This window comes from Cheilinus undulatus, linkage group 1, assembly GCF_018320785.1.
Source record: "Cheilinus undulatus linkage group 1, ASM1832078v1, whole genome shotgun sequence".
NCBI classification, from domain to species: Eukaryota; Metazoa; Chordata; class Actinopteri; order Labriformes; family Labridae; genus Cheilinus; species Cheilinus undulatus.
Window position 1 is genome coordinate 8369378 of NC_054865.1, and position 22204 is coordinate 8391581.

The following is a 22204-nucleotide window of genomic DNA, read 5'->3' on the forward strand; positions in this document are numbered from 1 at the left end:
ATGAGGATAGAAAATATCTTAGATCTGACTATTAAAGCTTTCCATCAGATAACAGAATAAAATAACAAAATTAAAAAGGAACACTGAATGAACATAAAAATGAATTTTGACATCCTTCAGCAATTAATAACCCTGTTACACTAGGGCAAGCTAACCACTGATGTTTAGCACCTACCTGTCCAACAAAAAAAAAAACATAAGCCCAACTCCTGGTTGCTGCCGAAGGCACCAAAAATCCATACTGCTCATCAAGCAAAGCAGCAACCCATTCTTCTCTTCTTCTTTTTTTTTTTTTTTTTTTTGGCAGTTGGCAAGCAATAAAATGGTGCATCCACCACCTACTGGCTGTGTCTAAAAGGCAATTATCTTTCTTTTAAAACAAAAGCCAAAAAAAAAAAAAAAAAAAAAAAAAAACCCTCCCAAAATACAACCCTTACACTTGTACAGTACACTTTTCGAATTGATGGATGAAATGAAAATACAAATGTTAATATTGCATTACAATTTCATTCATGAGTGAAAAAGTGCACCAAAAAAAAAAAAAAAAAAAAAAAAAAAAAAAAAAAAAAAAAAACAAACCAACAAAAAAACCCCCCCCACCTCAGTGGGCAAGTTCAGTCATCCATACCTATGCTTTTTATTGGTCCCTTATTTCGTTTATTTCAATCCAGAACAAGTTCATTTTTCCACAGTTAAGTTAATGTCAAAGTCTTCGATATACCCTCAGTTTCTTATTTTCTTCATTAAAAGAAAAAGCAGGTCTAAATTTAGAGAAAATCAGATATTCTGTATAAACGCTGCTCAAAGATGTTAGCACCCTGGGTGCAAAAGCCCTATTGATATAGGTCAGGTTCGTCATTATTAGGGCCCTAGCACTGACAGTGTGACAGCCCTATTGTTATTGTAGGCATTTCATTTTTCTCCTACTCTCGCCCATTTTTGAAGCATTGGACATGCATTTATGTGAAAATTGACACACACCTATAACTATGAAAAAAATGACAAGTTGATATAGTTTTCAAAATGGCCCCAAGAATTTGCTTCAATAGCACCTCCTCCCGTGCCTTTATGGGACACTGTCAACAGGCAGTTTTACTGAGATATATGAAATTTGGTGTGTAGATGCAGCTTGTAGAACTCTACAAAAAACCCAGTGGGACCATGTTTCTCTCTCCAACAGGAGAGAGTGTCAATAGATATTATCATAAATGTGATAAAGAAAGAAAAAGGTTAACCATCTTTGTGTTTTTTTTGCAACTTTTATTTAAAGAAATCACAAAATAGAGAAATTAAGTTAGTCTTGGTAATTACGTAACTGATTGAGTCCAGAAAGCACCTAATGTAGGTGATAGATATATATGAGTAATAGATGTAGAATCAGTTATTAAAACTAGTTGTGATCATTTTCTGAGAAGTGGAGGGGTCTTTGGATGAGGAGCTGTCATCAGATCTAGACTTGCAGCTCAAGGCGACAGACCATAGGAACACGAACACACCTGAGAAGATAGAAAAGGAGTGAATCATCACAGAAAATCATGCCAGGACAGAGAAGAGTTTATACCATGATCACAGACATACTAACCCTGCAGGGAGTTAAGTATTGTAAACATATAGATCCCCAGCATGAAGAAGCTGATGCCCGCTAATCCCCACGATAGACCCAGCAGCCAGCTGAGCCCCAGCACGGTGGTGCAGTCCTTCCATAACCTGGAGCTTTTCTCTCCGTTCATCTTATGCCAGCCGCCGCCTTCACTGGACCTCCTCATGCCCCACAACTTGAAGATCACCACTCCCAGCATGCAGGAGTTACACAGGACCACCAGGCATGGTAGGGCCATAGTGGTGATGTAGCTGACCACAAGCTGGTGTTTGAAATCACTGCTCATCCAGCAACTGTAAATAGCAACAAAGAATATTTAAGATAAATTCAAGATAAATCACGTTTACTTCAAACAACTGTTGATTTTGAAATGACATAAAACATGTTTATGCTAAGAATTAAACATTTTCTTACATCTGCACTGTTGAATTGGGGATGTTTTCATCACTTGTCTTCAGTTTGAATTTGCCATAAACACTTGAAATGGCACAAACCAGTACAGTCAGGGTAGGAAGTCCTGCAAAAAAAAAAAAAAAAGAAAAGTTACTACAAGAAAACTGACTTTGAATACTCCATATTTCCCAAGGTAAAGAGGTCTCATCTTATTTTCTCGTAATCTCCAGACAAATCAGATTTTTAATATGTCTGACAAATGATCATTAAAAAAAGGAAATGCCATAATTTGCAGAATTTTTATAGTTATGTACCGCTAATCCCATTTGGGGTCAGGGGGCTGAAGCTGATCCCAGCTTTCATTGATCAAGAGGCTCACACTCACAACTACGGGCAATTTAGAGGCACCAGTTGACCTAACAAGCATGTCTTAGGTCTGTAAGAGGAGTCAAAGACAAGTCAAACATGCCGTGTCTTGATCTGCTGTACCAAGTTAATAGAAAGAGAATATTCACCCCTTTGGATGTTTGACCCAGTTACCGATTTTATAAAGCAATCATGGTCAATATAATTTGGCTTTTTTGACAAAAAAAAAAAATCTCTAATGTCAGTGAAAACAAATTTCTACACAGGAATACCAGTTAAACAAAAAGATATACCCAGTAAGGTAAAATAAGTGACTGCATAAATATTCACCCACTTTCAAGTGACCGGCCTAATTCAACAAAGGTCCAGCTTATTGGTGCTAGTAGTCTCAAAATGAGTGAAACGGGGATCACTGGAGAGCAGTAAATGTGTCTGAAGTGTTTGTAGTATAAAGACACTTGTGTCTGGAAGGTCCAGTCACTGGTTAATCAGTATTCCTGGCTACCATTACACCATGAAGACAAAAGAACACTCAAACAACAAACAACTCAGAGAAAAGGTTAATGGAAAATAAAAGTCAGGGGGTGAATATTTTATTAAATTAACATTTCTTTGCAGAAATCTGTTTTCACTTCAACATTAAGGTTTTTGGGTGATTTTTTTTAAATCAAAAAAGCCAGATTTTATTGTCTATGACTGAAATATAAAATCAATAAAAGGGGCAAAATGTCCAGGGGGTGAAAACCTTTCATAGCCATTGTATACCAAACAAAACCAGGAATCATAAATGGCATTCAGCTTTCTGAAAAATTAACAGTGTAAAGACATTTCCCCTTTAAATGAGGCTAAACTGAACATTTTTTACTTTAAGAGCCGGAAAAACATGACTCCATCTGAATGCTTTGTAATTGTCCATGTTACTGTTTAAAGTCCTTTTGTCTGCTGTAATTCTAGTGAAGCTCTCTCTGCTGCCATCAAGTGGCCAAGATATGAATTGCATTCTGCATTTACAGAATCAAAAAACAAAAAGTGTTTGTTTTGAAATCTCAATGCATCAGAAAGAAAATTAGACATTTTAGACATTTTAGACACAAGGTAACAAAATCAACAAATGCAGACAGAGGAAAGACCTTATTCAATTAAATTGTCTAATTAGCTGAATATTCTGTATTTAATTTTCAATTTTACCAATGTGATGTCAACCTTTGGTTGTCTTATTCTGCTTTGTTTCAGGATATTTTTATGAGTTGCCTTTTTGCACAGCATTTCGAGCCTCTAAGCTCCCGACATTTTATCAATACTACACTGAAAAGGTTAAATTCATCAATGTCCCAGCACCTCCACTCACCCCATCCTACCAAGCTGAGTTTGAGCAGGTATTTCCTGACATAGATGTTAAACACTCGGACCAGGAGGAGGTACAGGTGGAACCCTTCCAGAGCCGTCCAGGTGAAGGTAGCCAGCAGGGACCAGTGTAAGAAGAAACCCAGACCCCGACAGACCCAGCCCTCATCCTCCGGGTTCAGCCACACCCACAGACAGCTCAGCAGGTAGCTGAAGTGAAGTAAGAGCAGGGCTCCTGTTAGCTGCATGTGCACGCCAACAGCCTTCTCTGGACGCCTCCGCCTGGAGAGGAGAGACCAAGTATCACATCATTATGCATCGCTGGTGTATATATATATATGTACGGATTCTCCTACTGTGAAGTCATGACGGATGCAGTATGTGGTTTAGCATTTTCTTGCTGAAATATGCAAGGCCTTCCCTGAAAGAGACTTTTCAGCGTTGATATAGCTTTTCCAGAAGTGACCCTGCCCACACTGTAGGTACTAATGCAGCCCCATACCATCAGAGGCTTTTGAACTGTACACTGATACATGCTGGATGGTCCCTCTCCTCTTTAGTACACAGGACACAACATTTGGTGTTTCCAAAAGAAATTTGAAACTTATAATTTATCTATCCACAGAATAGTTTTCCATTTTGCCTTAAATGCGCTTTGGCCAGGAGAAGGCATTTCTGGATTGCATTCACATATGGCTTCTTCTTTGCATGCATCTGAAAAGCTGTTTAACCATTCATTTTTCACATTTCAAGCTCTTAAATCTCTAATGACCTAATCTTTCACATTGACTGTCGTTCATTTTTATGGAACGTTTTCACCCAGAAAGGGGAGGGCTGACATCGTTTGGACAAAGTATCCAGATGGGTTGCTCTTATCAATGCAATTCTCCAGATTCTCTGAATCTTTTGATGATGTTATGGACTGTAGATGGTGGGATGTACAAAGTCATTGCAATTTTGCCTTGAGGAACATTTTTCTGAAATTGTTTCACATTTTTGTCCTTCAGCTGTTTTTCATTAGTACCACTTACTTTCCAGCCTCTTGTTGCCCAGGCTCTAAATTTTTTTAGGTCTGGTGCTACCATGAAATTCAAACTGAACAAATATTTTTAATGAAGTGGTTAAAAGTCTCAGTTAAAACATCTCATATGTTGTCCGTTCTATTGTGAATAAGATATGGGTTTATGAGATTTGGAAATCATTGCATTCTGTTTTATTTGCATTTTACAAAGTGCCCCAACTTTTTTGGACTTGGGGTTGTATATAAATGATTATTATTCAAAGTTTTAAATTAGCTTGACCCACAAGCCGTGTTTTATGAAGCAGACCCAGACCTTCAGAGTGCCACGTATTCAGAGGTGTCTGGCCCAGCATAAATAAAGTCATGTAGAGAAACTGAACTGGCTAACATCCGTCAGATCAATACAAAGAGGTGCTAAAACCTCAGGTTATATTTAAAGATGTGGTCCTGAGGTTTTACCTCTACAGAAAGCATTCAGCAAAAAGTAAAACATAAAATAGAAAGCTTATGCAACGCCTAAGTGGACTGACGTGTTTCCTCTTGTGGCTTTCATTAGAGCCCAAACACACTGGAGGAAAAAAGTTTAACTGTTAGATACAGTATTTTTGGAGCGTTCTGTTTTCCTTCCTTTATCCTCAGTGCATCTTTAAAACTGCTGTTTTGTTAACTGAAGTCGATCAAACACTCACTGTAGACAGGCATAGATGACCAGGCTGATGGTTGTGAAGATGAAGGACAGAGCTGAGCCAATGTAGTTGATGTAGGTAAAGGTATCTGCACTCTTTTCATCCACTGAGAGTTCAGGGTTCTGAAAAATAATATAACATTTAAAGCCTAGAATTCTCAGATGCAGTAGAAACAGGGGTGTAAAATCACAAGCTTTGGACTATACAATGCTGTAGATTATTTAAATCACATCACAATATTTGGTTATGTAATGAGCCTGCCTTTATACCAGCAGTAATAAATAGTTTCTATGATTTGTTGTACTATAAAAGCAACAACATGGATTTCTGTTCTGTATCTGTAATATTAAAACAGTAGTTGTTATATCAGGAAACACTGATCTTTAGTTTGACCTTGATGATGAAGACTATGTGTGACTTCATATTTATTTAACGTGAAGGTGTGTTGTTGTTATCACAGAGGATATTTCTATTTGTAGAGCCACATCAGAAAACTGAGGAGCAGATGCGCAGCACTAATATCTCCAAGATTTGTTTGAGATTTGTTCCTTCTAACAACTCCTTTTTTGCACTGTATCCACTAAAGAATTTGCTGTTATCATATGCTGGTGCTAACAGGCCCACAAGGTTTGCGAGCCACACTTAGTGCATGTTTTGCCACTAGTCAAGAGGCACACTGGTAGCTTTTTCTAGATAACACCACCACAATGACAGAAAAAAAGGAGAAAGGCCATTTTGAGGCTGAGGATTTGTCCCTGCAGAGAAATGCAACATTAGATGGTTATTCAATGATTATGTGCACCTCAGAGACTTTAAAAAGGAAAATGCAGTGACCCTAAACTTGTGTCTGCTGTTGTTAAAATATCATATTATTAAATTATTATGCCATCAGTCAGTCAATCAGTCAGTTGTAGCTGAGAAAAGTTAATCAGTATGGTATCAAACTTCCTGCAACATAAATTAATTTGAATTGTCTGGTTTTTTTTAACCATAAGAAAAAGAAGCTAACACTGCAACAACCAATAAAATTCATATCACAATATGTGATCTACAGTTAGATTGAACAGATCACTTCATGCAGATAAAGAGCAGGGTGCACTTGATGCATGAATACAACAGACCATTACACAAATCACAACTGTTTACATGCACCCGCCTCTTATTAGACGCTACGGTGTTCTTTACACTCTTTTACAGCAAAACTGAATCATATCAGGACCAATGTTGGTCTAATTTTCACTAAATTGCTGTGTAATGACAATCCTTCCATCATCTGAGCTTGCTCACTCCCTTTCAAAATAATAACCAAAGAAAACAGTACAAGTACTAAAGAAGCGCCGCCTCTGCTGCCCCTGCTCTGTCTGACAGCATGATTAAATATAATGGACTACTTTTTAGCTAAAAAACAAAACATCTTAATGTGTCATACATGTAGTGCGTGTGCCCCGTATAATGCTTTCTTTTCCATTGTGCAGGAAGTTCTAACAACTGACAGATTAATAGCACATAAATATGAAATTCCAAACATAAAGGAGTAAGCCTATCTGTAAGCTTTTCTTTTTTTGGCTGACTGCTGACGTCAGCCAAACAGATGACTTTGTCTGTGGCTGACTGACTGACGTTACTTTCAGAGTGATATCATACAGAGTTGTGGTTTGGTTTTACTGAAAGCTGTCAGTAATGGCTGCCTCCACTGTGGTAAACAAGACATACATACAGAGTGGTGCTATGAGCGGGGTTTACTTGTACTTGTACTGACAGCCCTCTAATGGCTGCCTCAACGGCTAGAAATAGCTCAGATACAGCTTTAGCATTGTGTCCATTTTATGAGAACTTGACCACATATTTGTTTCAAATAAAGAATGAAAACAACCCTAAAGCTTTTAATGTGGGGAAATTATTTTTCCCTCTTCTGCTGACATGAGTATGAGATAGGGGGAAGGGTTTCTTGTTGTGTGAATGCTTGTATACCAATGCCTGCTAGTGACGTGCTTAGCTCAGAGTTAGCCACCCCTGCACTTTTGTCAAAACTGGATATTTCTTTATAAAAACAAGTGCAGAGAACAACACTGAAAGCTTCTGTGACAGAAAAGGTGTTTTGGCTCTTCTGCCAACCTGCTTTGGCATGAGTATGCGATCGTTAAGGGGGAAAGGGTAGTTGTTGTGAGTGACTGTATACAAGGCCTGCTAGTGGAGTGATTAGCTTGGACTTAGCTACAGCAGGGGTTTTGTCTGAACTGGATGTGTCTTTATTTAAACAAGCACAGAGAGCATCACTGGAAGCTTTCTGTGACAGAAACAATGTTTTCGTTCTACTCCTGAACGTTCTACTAGCTTGGATGTCGCTGTAGGAGCAGTGGATCACTGCCGTTTACTCAGAACCTGACCACTGTTCTTGTTAAAACCAGAGCAGAGAGCCACACCGAAAGCTTGTCTTGGCAGAGAAGAGGTTTTGCGTGTCTCTTGTAGTGATGTGGCCCCTTCCCGCACAAAAGGGCACAGAATAAAGGGAGGATATTTTCTCCTCAGTGTTCTCAAGGACGTTGGCTGACTCGACGTGCCTGTTTTGTGCATCTGTTTCTGTGTGCAACTTTTGACCAATCAGATGTGATAAAAATAAGGCAGGAGAGGAGGGGGGGATGACTTTGCTCAGGGCTTTGTCTCCACACAGACAGAGAAAAGGAGAGGGAGGACAAAATGCAGCTATTTAAATTTAAGTAACCACTTACAATAAATCAGGCAAAAAATAATTATAATGAAAAAATAATACTAATGAAAAAATCACTCTGCCGGTCATAGCATAAATGTGACTGTGGCTCTAGAGGCTCAAACACAGAGTTAATAGGTCTGGTAAAGCAAACAGATGAGTTGTCCAATCGCAGGTTGTAGCATTTTTTTGTAAATTATAAAGGAGGGTCATCTTTCCCCTGAGTGGATGTGGCTTTGGCACATTTAACCAACAAGCCTACAGCATGTTAAAGCAGATATTTCTACCTCATTTTCCATCATTTTGAAACTTAATTTGGCCTGGTGGTTAATAAACAGGCTTCAGTCATACAAACATCCTAAAACAGTTTTTTTTCTAACCACTCTACAGGGTCTTTAAACCCTTTTATAATTCATTATTATAGCATATTTAAAATAATAAAGAGCTGGTTAATTAAATTGATGCTACACTCTTACCACAAGAACTGCAAAAAAGCTCAGGTGATTGCAGCTGCAGATAAATTCAGTTCCTGTGTTTTCTGTTTCACATCCGTCTGTGCTCCAGTAACCTACAAACACAATCACAGAGGGTTTATCAGAGAATAAAGGAGAATTAAAGAAAATATAAGCAGACAGCTGTATGCTATGTGAAGCAAACCTGTTCCATCTCCAGAGGGAACCTCAAACCAATACACGCAGGTCCCATTATTCATCTGAAACACATTAACAATGAGAGAAAAGCAGACATTCACTTACAGGGAGTGTAATACACAGCAGGTGTTTTAGTTTTACCTGTTTGTCATGTTTGAAGGTTAATCTGACGGGCTGTGGGAGGTTTCTGACGGGTTGATTTCCTGTTTTCACTACCAGCACAAAGCCCCCCATCACAGTCCCGTCTTTGCGGGGGGGCAACTTGAGCCGAGTTGCTCTGCTGCTTCTGTTTGTCAACTGAAATGATCACAATTAACAACGGTATGAGTGCTGGGGTTGACACTGTGAAAATTAATGCGTAAATTCGCTATAAAACAGCACAAGTGTCCTTAGAAAAATAACAAATTAATCTGTTTTTTTCTGATGAAGTAAGGAAACCTGTCTCACCTCAGGTGTAAAGGTACTGACCTTGAAGTGAGAGCTTTCAATCACAGTCATCACTACCAGCACCTCATTGTCCAATGCTTTTCCTCTGCTGTTTTGGAGAGCTGAAGATGGGATACGAACCTGGTACCAAGGATTTGGACCCGCTTCAACCTTTAAATATATAACTTCATTTGAAATTCTTTTTAAAAAGTTGATTTTTAGTTGAAACAAAGCAAAGAAATGAAAGCAAACACATTCAATCTAATAAGAAATGAACAAAGAAAACAAACTGGTTATCCAACCGCCCTCAACATTTATTTCACTTTGAGATTTCAGTGTCAACAAAAACTATCATTCAGAATGAAAATTCAGTTGTTTCAATATTTCCCTGCTGATGACTCCAGGTCTAAAGAGGGACAAAGTTCTTGTAAATAATTTGAGCAATGCTGTATTCTTGATGGTTATTTTTTTTCATAGTCTTGAGACCATGCTGAGCAGATAACCACATCTCATATTGATCTGTCTAGCACCACATATTAATAATGGTTCTTAAACATGATCTGGAGTTACAACTAAGAAGTAAAAGCCTCTTCTCCCTGGGGGTTCTTTGTGGATCATTTTACTGCCCCAGCAGTGCCAAAATCAAACCCACATCCTTTGAGCTCTCTTTACGAGAAAAACAGTGCCTCACCTCTTGAGAAGAGTTCACCATCATCCGAATAAATGAAAACAATCGTCCTCTCATTTGACAGATCTCAATCTTTTCCTCATAACAACTGGAACAAAAAAAAAATCAGAAATAATACATCACAATTTATAGAAATCACAGCTATTTTATAGTATGCAATGTATAACCAAAATGAGGAAACTCATTCACTCATTCAGGTCCGATGTTTTAGCAAAAGCCCTAAGTCTTTCAGGTTAATAAAAAGTAGGTTGTTGCTAAGTATCATGACAATTTTTGCAAAAAGACAGATGAGAATAAATAGATGGAGCTTGCTGATCATAACAAAAAAAATATTCTTGTGGACAAACTGAAAAATTAAGACTTAATGTTTTACTTCTAAGAGCTCATATACATATGGCTGTATAATGAAAATATTAATAAAGTATTATTGTTTATGTGAACAGTTCCAGTTGTAAACTTTACACTATATTCCTCTCCTTCCCTGTGTCATGTAAATGAAAAAATAAACATCAGACAGCCTCTTTCTACCTCTTTAAGGAGTCTAAAAGAGAAATGATTGCTTCTCAATGTGTTGAATTATGGATTTACCTTGATGAGACTCTTTCAAAGCAAATGGATTAAAAAAAAAATACAAAAAAGATTTTATCTCAGCAGGATGTTTTTTCTTTTGAGTGAAGTGCGTCATTTTTGCCACCTTGTTGCTGGGGGGTCTTCTGTGGCTACACATGTGGTTGAAACTTCCGGTACAATAACACTACTACTGCTGCACTGCTGCGCTGCATCACAGCAGAGCACGTCTCTGCTGTCTCAGCTGCTGAGTGGCAGAAAGGATGAGCTGGCAGACAGAACTTAGTAGGTAGTGAACAGTCAGAAGAGCGATGAAATATGTTTATAAAATGTTTGGAGCCATACCGGTACGTTAATAAAGATATTTCTTTACTGTGTGTTTAAGGTATGTTAGTATTTTCATCAGTGTGTTTTAATCAATTAAAGGACTGATAATGAATACATAAGTGTTTTTATTTATATTTCTTTGACAGTGTGGATTAAATTAGTTCAAAGAAAATATGTGAGAAAATTTAAAGTGTTGTCTGGAGGTTAAGTGAACAACATGACCAGACTATACGTAGGGGAATCACGAAAAGACGACCTTTGGCATCTTTATGATTATTCCACAGAGTCAACAGGTAGTGAGGACATTTCAACACATTGTGGTTGAAACACAGAAATGCAGTGTAATGTCTCTTTAGTTCCCAAAAGCTCACACGCAATCTGACAAAAAGAAGAAAAGCATCTGATTCCCTCACAAACAGGGCCAATGGAACAAAAATCAAACATATACCGGTAGTCACAGAGCAGAGAGCAGGTAAAGCATTAATAAGCCTGCAGGCAAAATGAGGCCCTTTAATGACTTCCTCAATGAGGCACTTTAATCATTTGTGCTGCTCTGCTACCTTGTGTTACCAGCTGGATCAGTGTTAATGTAGCTGACTAAAACTATGACTCAGACACTTTTTTCCATGAGGAAGACCAGATTAAGACTAGCCAAAAATAGATCCTTGATGACTAAAACTGACTAAAAGTATGTTTAGCTCTCACATCAGGCCCTGCACATCTTCCCATCTGCCCCAGAACATTACTAAATACAGATAAATGTGCAGAGGAAAAAATATTGAAGTACATCAGGAATTCCCCAATTTCCTACAGCTGTTTAAATTCAAAAAAAAAAAAACAATTGAGAGTGAAAAAATACTTGGATTGGTTTAATGCTTAATCCTTTTTTTATAATGAAGGCATTTTTCTGCCTTAGAATCAGAACCAAAGACCCGTTTCCTGCATTGGTTTTTCACCAATTAGGACACAACATATTAGCTTCGAACTCAGAGACACGCAACATGACAGGCCTCGGAATATTCACCTAAAATATCTCAACTGTCCCTTTGTGGCTGGCTGTGGTATTAAAAGAGAAGAAAATATTTTAAAAACATGTCAATTAGAAAAAAATATGTCTTTTTATTTTAGTTTATCTGAAAGTCTGGCCTCAAAATATTCATTAAGGAAAAAATTGGCCTTTGTACAAATGACACAGATGACCCCCTGCTATAGAGCGTTAAAATGACTAAATGTGACTAAAACTAAAAAGCTTTGGGATCATACCTGCTACCTATTTTTGGCATCACCTCTGGTGAGGTTTCTGCTCCATCAAGATACTGCTGACCATTCAGAAAGCATCAAAACAACAACAGAATAACAGTACTTGATGTAAAGTCTAGATGGCATTGGGGGGAAGGGCAGAGCCTTTGAAAAAAAAAAAAACTGGATGAATGTTCTGTCTGTCACATCTTCACGGGCCAATCAGAGCAACAAAACACGTGACATAGCTGCGACTGACAAGCAAACTCCACAGAGAACTGCATAACACACTTTGTCGATTTCGAAAAGAAAACAACTCACTGCTGTTCTTTGTTTTTCTCTTAATGAAGAAATATTGTCAAGTTCTGATAAAAAACTGGAGCTTTAGCAGCATCCATGCTAATGTCTTCTGCCTGTTGTTGCTGCTAGCTTACATCGGGACTCTGCAGAGCCTGAAAGTACTGTCCTTGTCGCTGATTGGTCCCGTCACTTTTAACCCAAATGGTTCAGATGGGAGCTTTGCAAGATGGATTCGCCAGTGAGAAACACAGAAACGGGTGTATCCATCTGCTTTGCAAGGTTAATCCATTAATGCATTTAGTAAAATATAAATGTGGTGTATAATATCTAGAAATATAAATTTCGTAACACCTGTCTTTCCTCTTTCAGACTGTTCTTGCTTTCCCAATAAAACTAGTTAATTTCTACCTGTCTCTGATATTTCTCTGTGTCTGAAGACTAGCATTGGTTTTTAACCGTATTCTACCCAAGAGCTACATCGTCTTAAAAATACTTAAGTGAGAGCCACAATCCAAACCAGGGATGTAAGGATGATGTAAATAATAATGGGACAATTAATCATATTTGTCTTTAACTTTATTTATGTTGTGTTTTGGCAGATGAATTACACTCAAAATACCTGTCTAAGGCGGTACTGCAGCTGTTGTGTCATTGTGGAGGGTCATATTTCTTAAAAATTGTAGAAATCTTAATAGTAAGGTTTTTATTTATCCTGTACGTGTGCTTTTAAGCTTTTTAAAGTAAAAAAAAAAAACCCATCTGATTTGTTTTTTTTCAGTTTGGCAACAAGAATGAAATTTCCATGTTGTGATCAGCAGGGTCAATCTGTTTATCAAAATCCAAAATAGTTCTTTTCACATTCATTAGTAATCAGAGATAACAAACTTTCACCAGAGTTAAAGATTCTGAGCTTCTGAGTTAACATTAGGGGCATAGACCCCACAAGCCACCCCATGGCTCCATCTCTGACTGATAAACTTATCCACCACACAGGATTTACATTATCATAATGCCAAAAAAGTGTCAGAAACGTAGGGTTAGAAACACATTAGGAAATAATTAATTACAGACATATTTCAAGAGCACCTGCAGCAGTTTTTTAATGAGACTTTCCCTGTTAGCTCTACTTAAAGAACTGAGTTAGATGGCTGCGTTGGGATCAGGTCTGAATTTAATTTTTGCACTAAAACTGTTTAAGTTAGTAAACAAGGCACAGTCTAATTTCTTTAAATGCGCACAGAAGCTTTAACGCTCCTCATAACGCTGCAGACCTATGAGCGTCTCCACTGCTCTGATGCACGTCATGACCCACAGGAAGAGACTGGCACAGAGATTCTGAGCCAACATTCTGTTATTTGAGGGGAAATTCCTTCTATCCATAAAAATTGGCCTCTTTTCATAAAGCGTTTAATTTACGGACAAGGACAGGCACAGAGAGGGGCAAACAGAGTAAAAATGAACTCTCAGAGAGAGCTGACGGATCGCTGTGCTCTTTGGCACTCGTGAACAATGATCAGAAAAATAATTCTACCTACGGCTTAAAAAACAAAGGATGTAGTCTGTAAATATCACCCTGATGTTACTCTTATCAATATTGCCCAGTTAATTAGTCCAGGCTGCCAGCTGCCGATGTTTTTGGAGCGTTATAGCTGATGAGGATGTGACTATTTTTTCGTGCTTCATTCAGTGAGAAGACTTTGACTAGAACAGTGAAAAAACCTTATTTGACAAGGGCAGTGCTTAAGTGAATGCAGTATTATAATTTCTTAAACTGAACACAGCTTCTGTCATTCTGTGCATTACGTGGATGGTCAGACTTTAGGAGGAATTGGACACGCATATTGTGCATGTAGGGGGGAGAGAGAGGGATGACACACACCGCACCAGCAGGTGTTAATGATCAGGAAATCAGTGGGAATGGGCAGGTAGGGTGTGAGCTGTCTGACGCAGGACTCTATCTCTACATCCTGTCCGTTAAGAGCTGTGTGAACGAGGAAAAAGAAAACTTGTGTCCTCTAAATGTCTTGCTGGGCTCACAGTGTGTGTATGCCGGGGGTGTGCACGGAGAGAGAGAGAGAGAGCGGCGAAGTGAGGCTGGATGGTTTCAGAATAAGGGGCGCAGAGGTTAGAGGAGAGCAGGAGTTGATGATCTGTTACATTGATGGGCTTATTAAAAATGTTTAGGGCTCATGACGGCGCTGTAGTGGCACTGGATCATTTACACAATATTATCATATGCACATTTTTAACACGATATTGAAATTTTATTTTTCAATACCACGATTATCGTCAATACCGGTATACCGTGACAGCCCTAGTTGAAATCAAATGAAACAGTGAATTGTTGGATTATTGTTTGATTAAATGGGATGCAATAGGCCACATTAAGATGTCTATATAGTCTCAAAAGAACAGATAAGTCACTGATAATGAGCATATATGTTTTAAAGATCCACCTGGCCTAAAGACTAAAGAATAAGGATTAGTTTGAGCTATGAAGTGCTTTTAAAAGAGCTAATAAATTATAATTGGCTATTTGGGTATTTATATCTCACATTTGGACATTTACTGTAGTTCTGTGACTCTGGTTAACTTAAAAGAGATGCTTTCTAAGTTCTCCACTCATTATTGATGCTTTTAGCTAAAGGGGAGGGGGGTCATAGTGGTCTTTGCCCTGGGCCTCCAAATGACTCAAACCAGCCCTGCCTCACACCTGCAGCTCTCCCAGACACATCCTTCAGCCCTGCCTCATTTTGTAGCTTTGGTTTCCTGTTTCTGCTCTTTAAACAGTATGTATTCTTAGCAGGACATTAAAGATCAGATAAACAACCACATTTTGACATCTTTCACTTGATACTACATTTTCTCAGCGTGTGATCTGTGTGTGTTCGGCTCGTTGATGATGATGGTGTGATGATCACGATAATTATAAGAAAATGTGACCGTGGGAATGCATCTGCAGGAAGTGACTGAAGAAAATAGTTAAAACCAGGGTATAAGAAGCTGCAGTTTGAACACAAGACAGCAAAGCTCAATGAAGGACCTGTCAAGAAATTGAGATCTCACTTCAGGCTTTTCGAAGGGAGGCAGGGGCCCAGGCTACATAAGAAGAGAAGTCAGGATGGGTCGGCAGGCTATCTAACTACAGAAAAGCAAGTCAGAGTGCTAACCTCACCATATAATTGTATTACCCAGAAGATGGACCACCAACCAACTTCCACTTCATGGAACAGCCCTGTGTTCTTCTCTAAAGTAAAACTGTTTAGTTTGCACTGCTGGTGATAATGTGATCCATGGCTATGAGATCTCTCTTTCTGGGGATGGGAAATGATTAGTAGTTTCTTGTTAATAAGCAGATGTACGTGCAGCGGCCACAAAAATCAGACACGTATAAAACCATCAAGCATTTTAAAAACCCTTTCTTTGGGATGATTATATGAAGTTAGCTGCCACTTGTTGGCAAGATTATTATAGTAAACCAAACCAATGAAAAAACTGAAACTTAAATATATAAAAGATACTTTTTTTTTTTTTTTTTGCAAAACCCATCCAAACTAACTTACAGTTTATCGTGCATGTAGGAAACAAAAATAAAATCAAATAATGGACAAAAGATCCTTAGTTGTAGTCTTTGACAGCAGCGTACTGACTGACGTGTTCATCCAAGCCTGGAGAGAGTAAAGTGGCCTGGTGTGATTGGTTAGGACAGAAGTTCTCAAACTCAGTGACAGCTGGGGACAAGTTTCTGAATTTTGGTCTAACTTGAGAGCCTAACAGGCTCAAAATTTTAAAAAGTCAAAATGATCAGTTTAAATGTTCAAAATCTTCATAAAAAGTAAAACTTCTTCATTCAAAAGGTCAAACACTAAATTAAAAAGCTAAAAATTATGTTTTAAAAAGGCAAATGTATCAAATATAAAGTCAAAATTATGATTTTAAAATGTCAAAATATGAGACAAAATTGGAAATCTTACATTGTAAAGATCAAAACATGAGATAAATCTTGAAACATGAGTTTGAAAGGTCAAAATGTTAATTTAATTTTAAAATTATGAGTTGAAAAATTCAAAATATGGGATTAAAATTGAGAGTAAGGAGTAGTAAAGGTCAAAATGTGAGATACAATTCAAAATCCTTAAGGCCAAAATATAAATTAAAATGTGAAACCTAATAGGTCAAACATGAGATAAAAATTCAAAATTATGAACTGAAAAAAGGTTAAAATATGAACAATAAGTCAAAATTAGAATTTAAATTGTACCAGTGACATGCAAAATTGAATTTATGAAAAGAAAAAACACAAATTAGTTTCTGAGTCAGATTGTTTTACATTTTACTTCTCAAATTTAAAACTAAATGAGGATATTTTAAATCCCCAAGGTTAAGTTTACATTTTATACTGGAGAAAATCTGCAGATCTCATTCCATTTTCTCATTTTTTAAAAAAATAATATGATCTTGCAAGCTACATGTAACTGTGACTGGCGGATTTTGACCCTGGGCCTCGAGTTTGACACCCCTGGGTTAGGACTTCACATATTAATCATTTAAGGCCTTTGATTGTATTCAGATGTTAAATTTGGGTAAATTATTGGAACGTATTTTTAAAGTTGTAAGATGTTTACTTTTCTGGCTGTTTTGGTCTTATCTCTAACTTGACTCAACTCAACTCAGCTCAACTTAACTTAAATTAACTTTACTTAACTTTACAATTTAACTTTGGTTAACTTAACAAATTAACAACTCAACTCAACTTAACAACTTAACTTTACAATTTAACTTTGTTTAACTTAACAAATTTTCAACTCAACTTAACTTAACTCAACTCAAATAAGCTCAAATCAACTCAACTTAACAACTTAACTTTACTTAACTTTACAATTTAACTTTGTTTAACTTCACAAATTATCAACTCAACTTAACTTAACAACTTAACTTTACTTAACTTTACAATTTAACTTTGTTTAACTTAACAAATTATCAACTCAACTTAACAACTTAACTTTACTTAACTTTACAATTTAACTTTGGTTAACTTAACAAATTTTCAACTCAACTTAACTTAACAACTTAACTTTACTTAACTTTACAATTTAACTTTGGTTAACTTAACAAATTAACAACTCAACTCAACTTAAATTAACTTAACAACTTAACTTTACTTAACTTTACAATTTAACTTTGGTTAACTCAACAAATTAACAACTTAACTCAACTCAACTCAACTTAACTTAACAACTTAACTTTACAATTTAACTTTGGTTAACTTAACAAATTAACAACTCAACTAAACTTAACAACTTAACTTTACAATTTAACTTTGGTTAACTTAACAAATTTTCAACTCAACTTAACTCAACTTAAAATAAGCTCAAATCAACTCAACTTAACAACTTAACTTTACAATTGAACTTTGGTTAACTTAACAAATTAACAACTTAACTCAACTCAACTTAACTTAACAACTTAACTTTACTTAACTTTACAATTTAACTTTGGTTAACTTAACAAATTAACAACTGAACTCAACTTAACCTAACTTTACTTAACTTTACAATTTAACTTTGGTTAACTTAACAAATTAACAACTCAACTTTACAATTTAACTTTGGTTAACTTTACAATTTAACTTTGGTTAACTTAACAAATTAACAACTCAACTCAACTTAACTTAACAACTTAACTTTACTTAACTTTACAATTTAACTTTGGTTAACTTAACAAATTAACAACTCAACTCAACTTAACTTAACAACTTAACTTTACTTAACTTTACAATTTAACTTTGGTTAACTTAACAAATTAACAACTCAACTTAACTCAACTCAAATCAGCTCAAATCAACTCAACTCAACTTACTTTAACAACTTAACTTAACAACTTAACTTTACTTAACTTTACAATTTAACTTTGTTTAACTTCACAAATTATCAACTCAACTTAACTTAACAACTTAACTTTACTTAACTTTACAATTTAACTTTGGTTAACTTAACAAATTAACAACTCAACTCAACTTAACAACTTAACTTTACAATTTAACTTTGTTTAACTTAACAAATTTTCAACTCAACTTAACTTAACTCAACTCAAATAAGCTCAAATCAACTCAACTTAACAACTTAACTTTACTTAACTTTACAATTTAACTTTGTTTAACTTAACAAATTATCAACTCAACTTAACTTAACAACTTAACTTTACTTAACTTTACAATTTAACTTTGGTTAACTTAACAAATTTTCAACTCAACTTAACTTAACAACTTTACTTAACTTTACAATTTAACTTTGGTTAACTTAACAAATTAACAACTCAACTCAACTTAAATTAACTTAACAACTTAACTTTACTTAACTTTACAATTTAACTTTGGTTAACTTAACAAATTAACAACTTAACTTAACAACTTAACTTTACTTAACTTTACAATTTAACTTTGGTTAACTTAACAAATTAACAACTTAACTCAACTCAACTCAACTTAACTTAACAACTTAACTTTACTTAACTTTACAATTTAACTTTGGTTAACTTAACAAATTAACAACTCAACTCAACTTAACAACTTAACTTTACTTAACTTTGTTTAACTTAACAAATTTTCAACTCAACTTAACTCAACTCAAATAAGCTCAAATCAACTCAACTTAACAACTTAACTTTACTTAACTTTACAATTTAACTTTGTTTAACTTAACAAATTATCAACTCAACTTAACTTAACAACTTAACTTTACTTAACTTTACAATTTAACTTTGGTTAACTTAACAAATTTTCAACTCAACTTAACTTAACTTAACTTTACTTAACTTTACAATTTAACTTTGGTTAACTTAACAAATTAACAACTCAACTCAACTTAACTTAACTTAACAACTTAACTTTACTTAACTTTACAATTTAACTTTGGTTAACTTAACAAATTAACAACTCAACTTAACAACTTAACTTTACTTAACTTTACAATTGAACTTTGGTTAACTTAACAAATTAACAACTTAACTCAACTCAACTTAACTTAACAACTTAACTTTACTTAACTTTACAATTTAACTTTGGTTAACTTAACAAATTAACAACTGAACTCAACTTAACCTAACTTTACTTAACTTTACAATTTAACTTTGGTTAACTTAACAAATTAACAACTCAACTTAACTTAACTCAACTCAAATCAGCTCAAATCAACTCAACTCAACTTACTTTAACAACTTAACTTAACAACTTAACCTAACTGAACTCAGCTCAAGCAAGTCAAAGCAAAGACACATTTACAGCCAATTGTCACCTGTCTAAAAGCACAGGAGCACCTGGGGGAAATAGTCTGTATAAGTGCTATTAGAGAGAAAAAGAGGAGACACATTTTCATTTAACCTGTCCTGATGTTACTGTGAATTGCGAAAATGCCACAACTGTAAATAATTTCCAGCTTCTTTGTAATAAATGTCCCTAATAATTTCTTTTTTAAGAAGTTTGTTAAAGGATTGAATGAAATGCCTGTAGAGGCACCAGCAGGCATTTGGTCTGAGCCGCTTCTACCAGTATAATGTGGTTGTAAAACAACTGGGGGTACTAGCATATATTATGGGTACATTTTGGGAAGGTTTAAAATGAATACTAGCCAATCCTATGACACAGATCTCACTGTCACTTAATAATACAGCCTAATGTTCCATCACAGTCTATTATGAATAATATCTGCCATGGGGTTGTGGCCATCCCATAAGCCATGGGACCGATCATGACATCAAACTGCTGGGCAGCCCAAGAAAACCACAGTCTGCTTCTAAAGTTGCACAATACTGAAAACAGGAGATTGAGGTGCTATGTAGAAATGGGATATATACTTTCTTCCTTTTTTGTGAGGACAGTTTCATACTATTGTTGCTTTAAATTTCTAACTTTTACACTTGCTTTAAGCTCCTACTGTTAAAGATTCAAATGTCCTTTTTTAAACTCCTCATGTTTCAGACTGAACCTTTTTGACACAGTGATTAAAAACAGATCTGATCAGCAGCTTCATTCAGTATTTACAGTCTTGGTTACCTGATCCATGAGGTGCTTCGCTGCTTACATTCCCCGAGAGCAGCATCACAGGAAACTATCACAGGGAGGAAATTGTTTGTTAAGTTTTACAATACAAGGACAAACACAAAGAACAGAGGTCAAACATAGAGAGGAAATATTTCACTCCAAGTGTCACTTACTGTTGAAACTTTTGGTTTTTTTTGTTGCACAGCAGGTTGTGAAAGAGTCCCTAACATTGCTTCGAATAGGACCGACAGTGATGTTTTTTTTCCCTGACTGTGTCGATCTTCGACCTTAATATATAGAGAGAGTAAAACTGTTTTCTCCACATAAACACAGACAGATTTATGACAATACCCTCATGAAATCTCACCTCCAGCCTGTGTCTCAGAGCAGCAGATAAGAGCAACAATAACAGCCGTAATCCACATCTTCTCTGAGTGATGTGTCAGTCTCGTGTTCAACATTGCTCTGTCTGTTTGAGGTCTGCTTGATGAGGTGACCATCTAGTTTCACATCATGAAAAAGGAGGAGCGGGGGTGGGAAGCTCATACTCACAGGAAGTGATTTATTTCAAAAGATCTTTTGTATGTGCAGCATTTGGGGTCTCTGTGTTGTAAAGCACATCTACTTCCCTTACAATCAGGCATTTTTATCTAATATCCTTTTTTCCTGCTTTTTTATTTACTTTGCAGAAATTTTGTAAGCTTAAAGTCTTTCTAAAAGATTTGCTATTTAAAAATTGTTTTGTAATTGTTTTATTTCTCTAAAGACTGATTCTCTGAAGTAGGAAAAAAGAGGAAGTTTCTAAATGTTACAGTTTTCCTAGACATAAGAAAAAAAACAAGTCACACTGTTTGAGAAGTTGCCTGATGCCCCATACACTGCAGAGGAAGTGAAACTGCAACCAGGCTAATAACTAACACAGTTGCATTCATGAACACACTTTAAGTCTTTAATAAAAGATTTTTATGTGTTTTAGAACACTAAGAAAAATAATTTGGCTAATTGCTAGCTGACGCTTACCTAAGCCCCTCCCTAAACTGTCCTGCATTAACTTTAACTCTGCACAGGTGGCCTGACAAGCTTTCAGCACAGGCTAGTATACTGAAGGGGTCCACTTACGGGACAGCTGATAGTCTAAACGTTTACAGTACGGTGTTGAACTTTTTTGCTTTCCCAATGCCAAAAAACCAGTAGAGGAGATGTCAGATATGATTTTTTTTTTAAAGTGTGGAACCCACATAAACAGTGGCAGCGATTTCATTCAGTCAACAAGGGGTTAACTAACTCATCATCAGCTTACAATGTACAGTAATCGTTGAGTTACTCTGCTGTACAAGACACTGCTCTGGCCTCCTGATGGTCGTCCTCCAAGGCTGCTCCTTGCCAATCCCCAATCTCCAGGTATCCTCCCTCCACAATGCACCCAGTCGCCCCTGGTGTCTGGACCAGCCCCCCGGGCTCTGGGCACCTCTGCGTTAAACCTGATCAGGCCCAGGAAAATGCATCAGGTGCCAATGAAAGTGCAGCTGACCCTTCCTATCTTCACCTTAGTGAGCAAATCTGCGTTAGACACATGGTCCCACCAAAGGTACACTGAAGAGAAGTTGTCACAAAGGAGTCCAGCTGGTGCCTCTGGCCATCAGTCAACATCCAGGCATCACAGATGTACAGTAAGACCAGAGGTACCAAGGATTGAAACACTCTGGCTTTGGTCCACATGCTTGGATTCCAGGCAACGCCACACTGTCTTGCTCAGCAAAACCATCGTCCAAATCCAATTCTGCGGTTAATCTCGGCCTCACAGTCAGCAGATTGCCAAGTTAGAGTAACAGCTCTACAAGTTCCATTCTGT

At 36.5% G+C, this 22204-nt stretch overlaps 1 protein-coding gene across 2 annotated transcripts; it reads right to left on the reverse strand.

Moving 5' to 3' along the window:
• Positions 1-1225: 1225 nt before the first annotated feature.
• On the reverse strand, positions 1226-20843 carry LOC121513470 (adhesion G-protein coupled receptor G1-like). 2 transcript variants are annotated; one of them, XM_041793243.1, is made up of 13 exons: positions 20720-20824; positions 20526-20639; positions 20365-20419; positions 9885-9969; positions 9236-9364; positions 8909-9064; positions 8775-8829; positions 8594-8685; positions 5414-5532; positions 3708-3985; positions 2015-2117; positions 1583-1893; positions 1226-1496 (listed from the first exon to the last, which is right to left on the reverse strand). In XM_041793243.1, the coding sequence occupies exons 1-13, from the start codon at positions 20811-20813 to the stop codon at positions 1378-1380; spliced, it is 1710 nt and encodes a 569-aa protein (XP_041649177.1). In that variant the 5' UTR covers positions 20814-20824; the 3' UTR covers positions 1226-1377. The 2 variants fall into 2 exon arrangements, with proteins under 2 accessions (XP_041649177.1, XP_041649187.1); XM_041793253.1 differs by lacking the exon at positions 20526-20639 and having other exon boundaries at positions 20720-20843.
• Between the last annotated feature and the right edge of the window lie 1361 nt (positions 20844-22204).

Coding starts and splice junctions, on each gene's coding strand:
- LOC121513470 (XM_041793243.1), bottom strand. CDS start 20,813: ATGTTGAACACGAGACTGACACATCACTCAGAGAAGATGTGGATTACG. Junction 9,065..9,235: donor TTGAAAGCTCTCACTTCAAG/GTCAGTACCTTT, acceptor TGATCATTTCAG/TTGACAAACAGAAGCAGCAG. Junction 5,533..8,593: donor GCTTTTTTGCAGTTCTTGTG/GTAAGAGTGTAG, acceptor ATTATTTTTCAG/AACCCTGAACTCTCAGTGGA.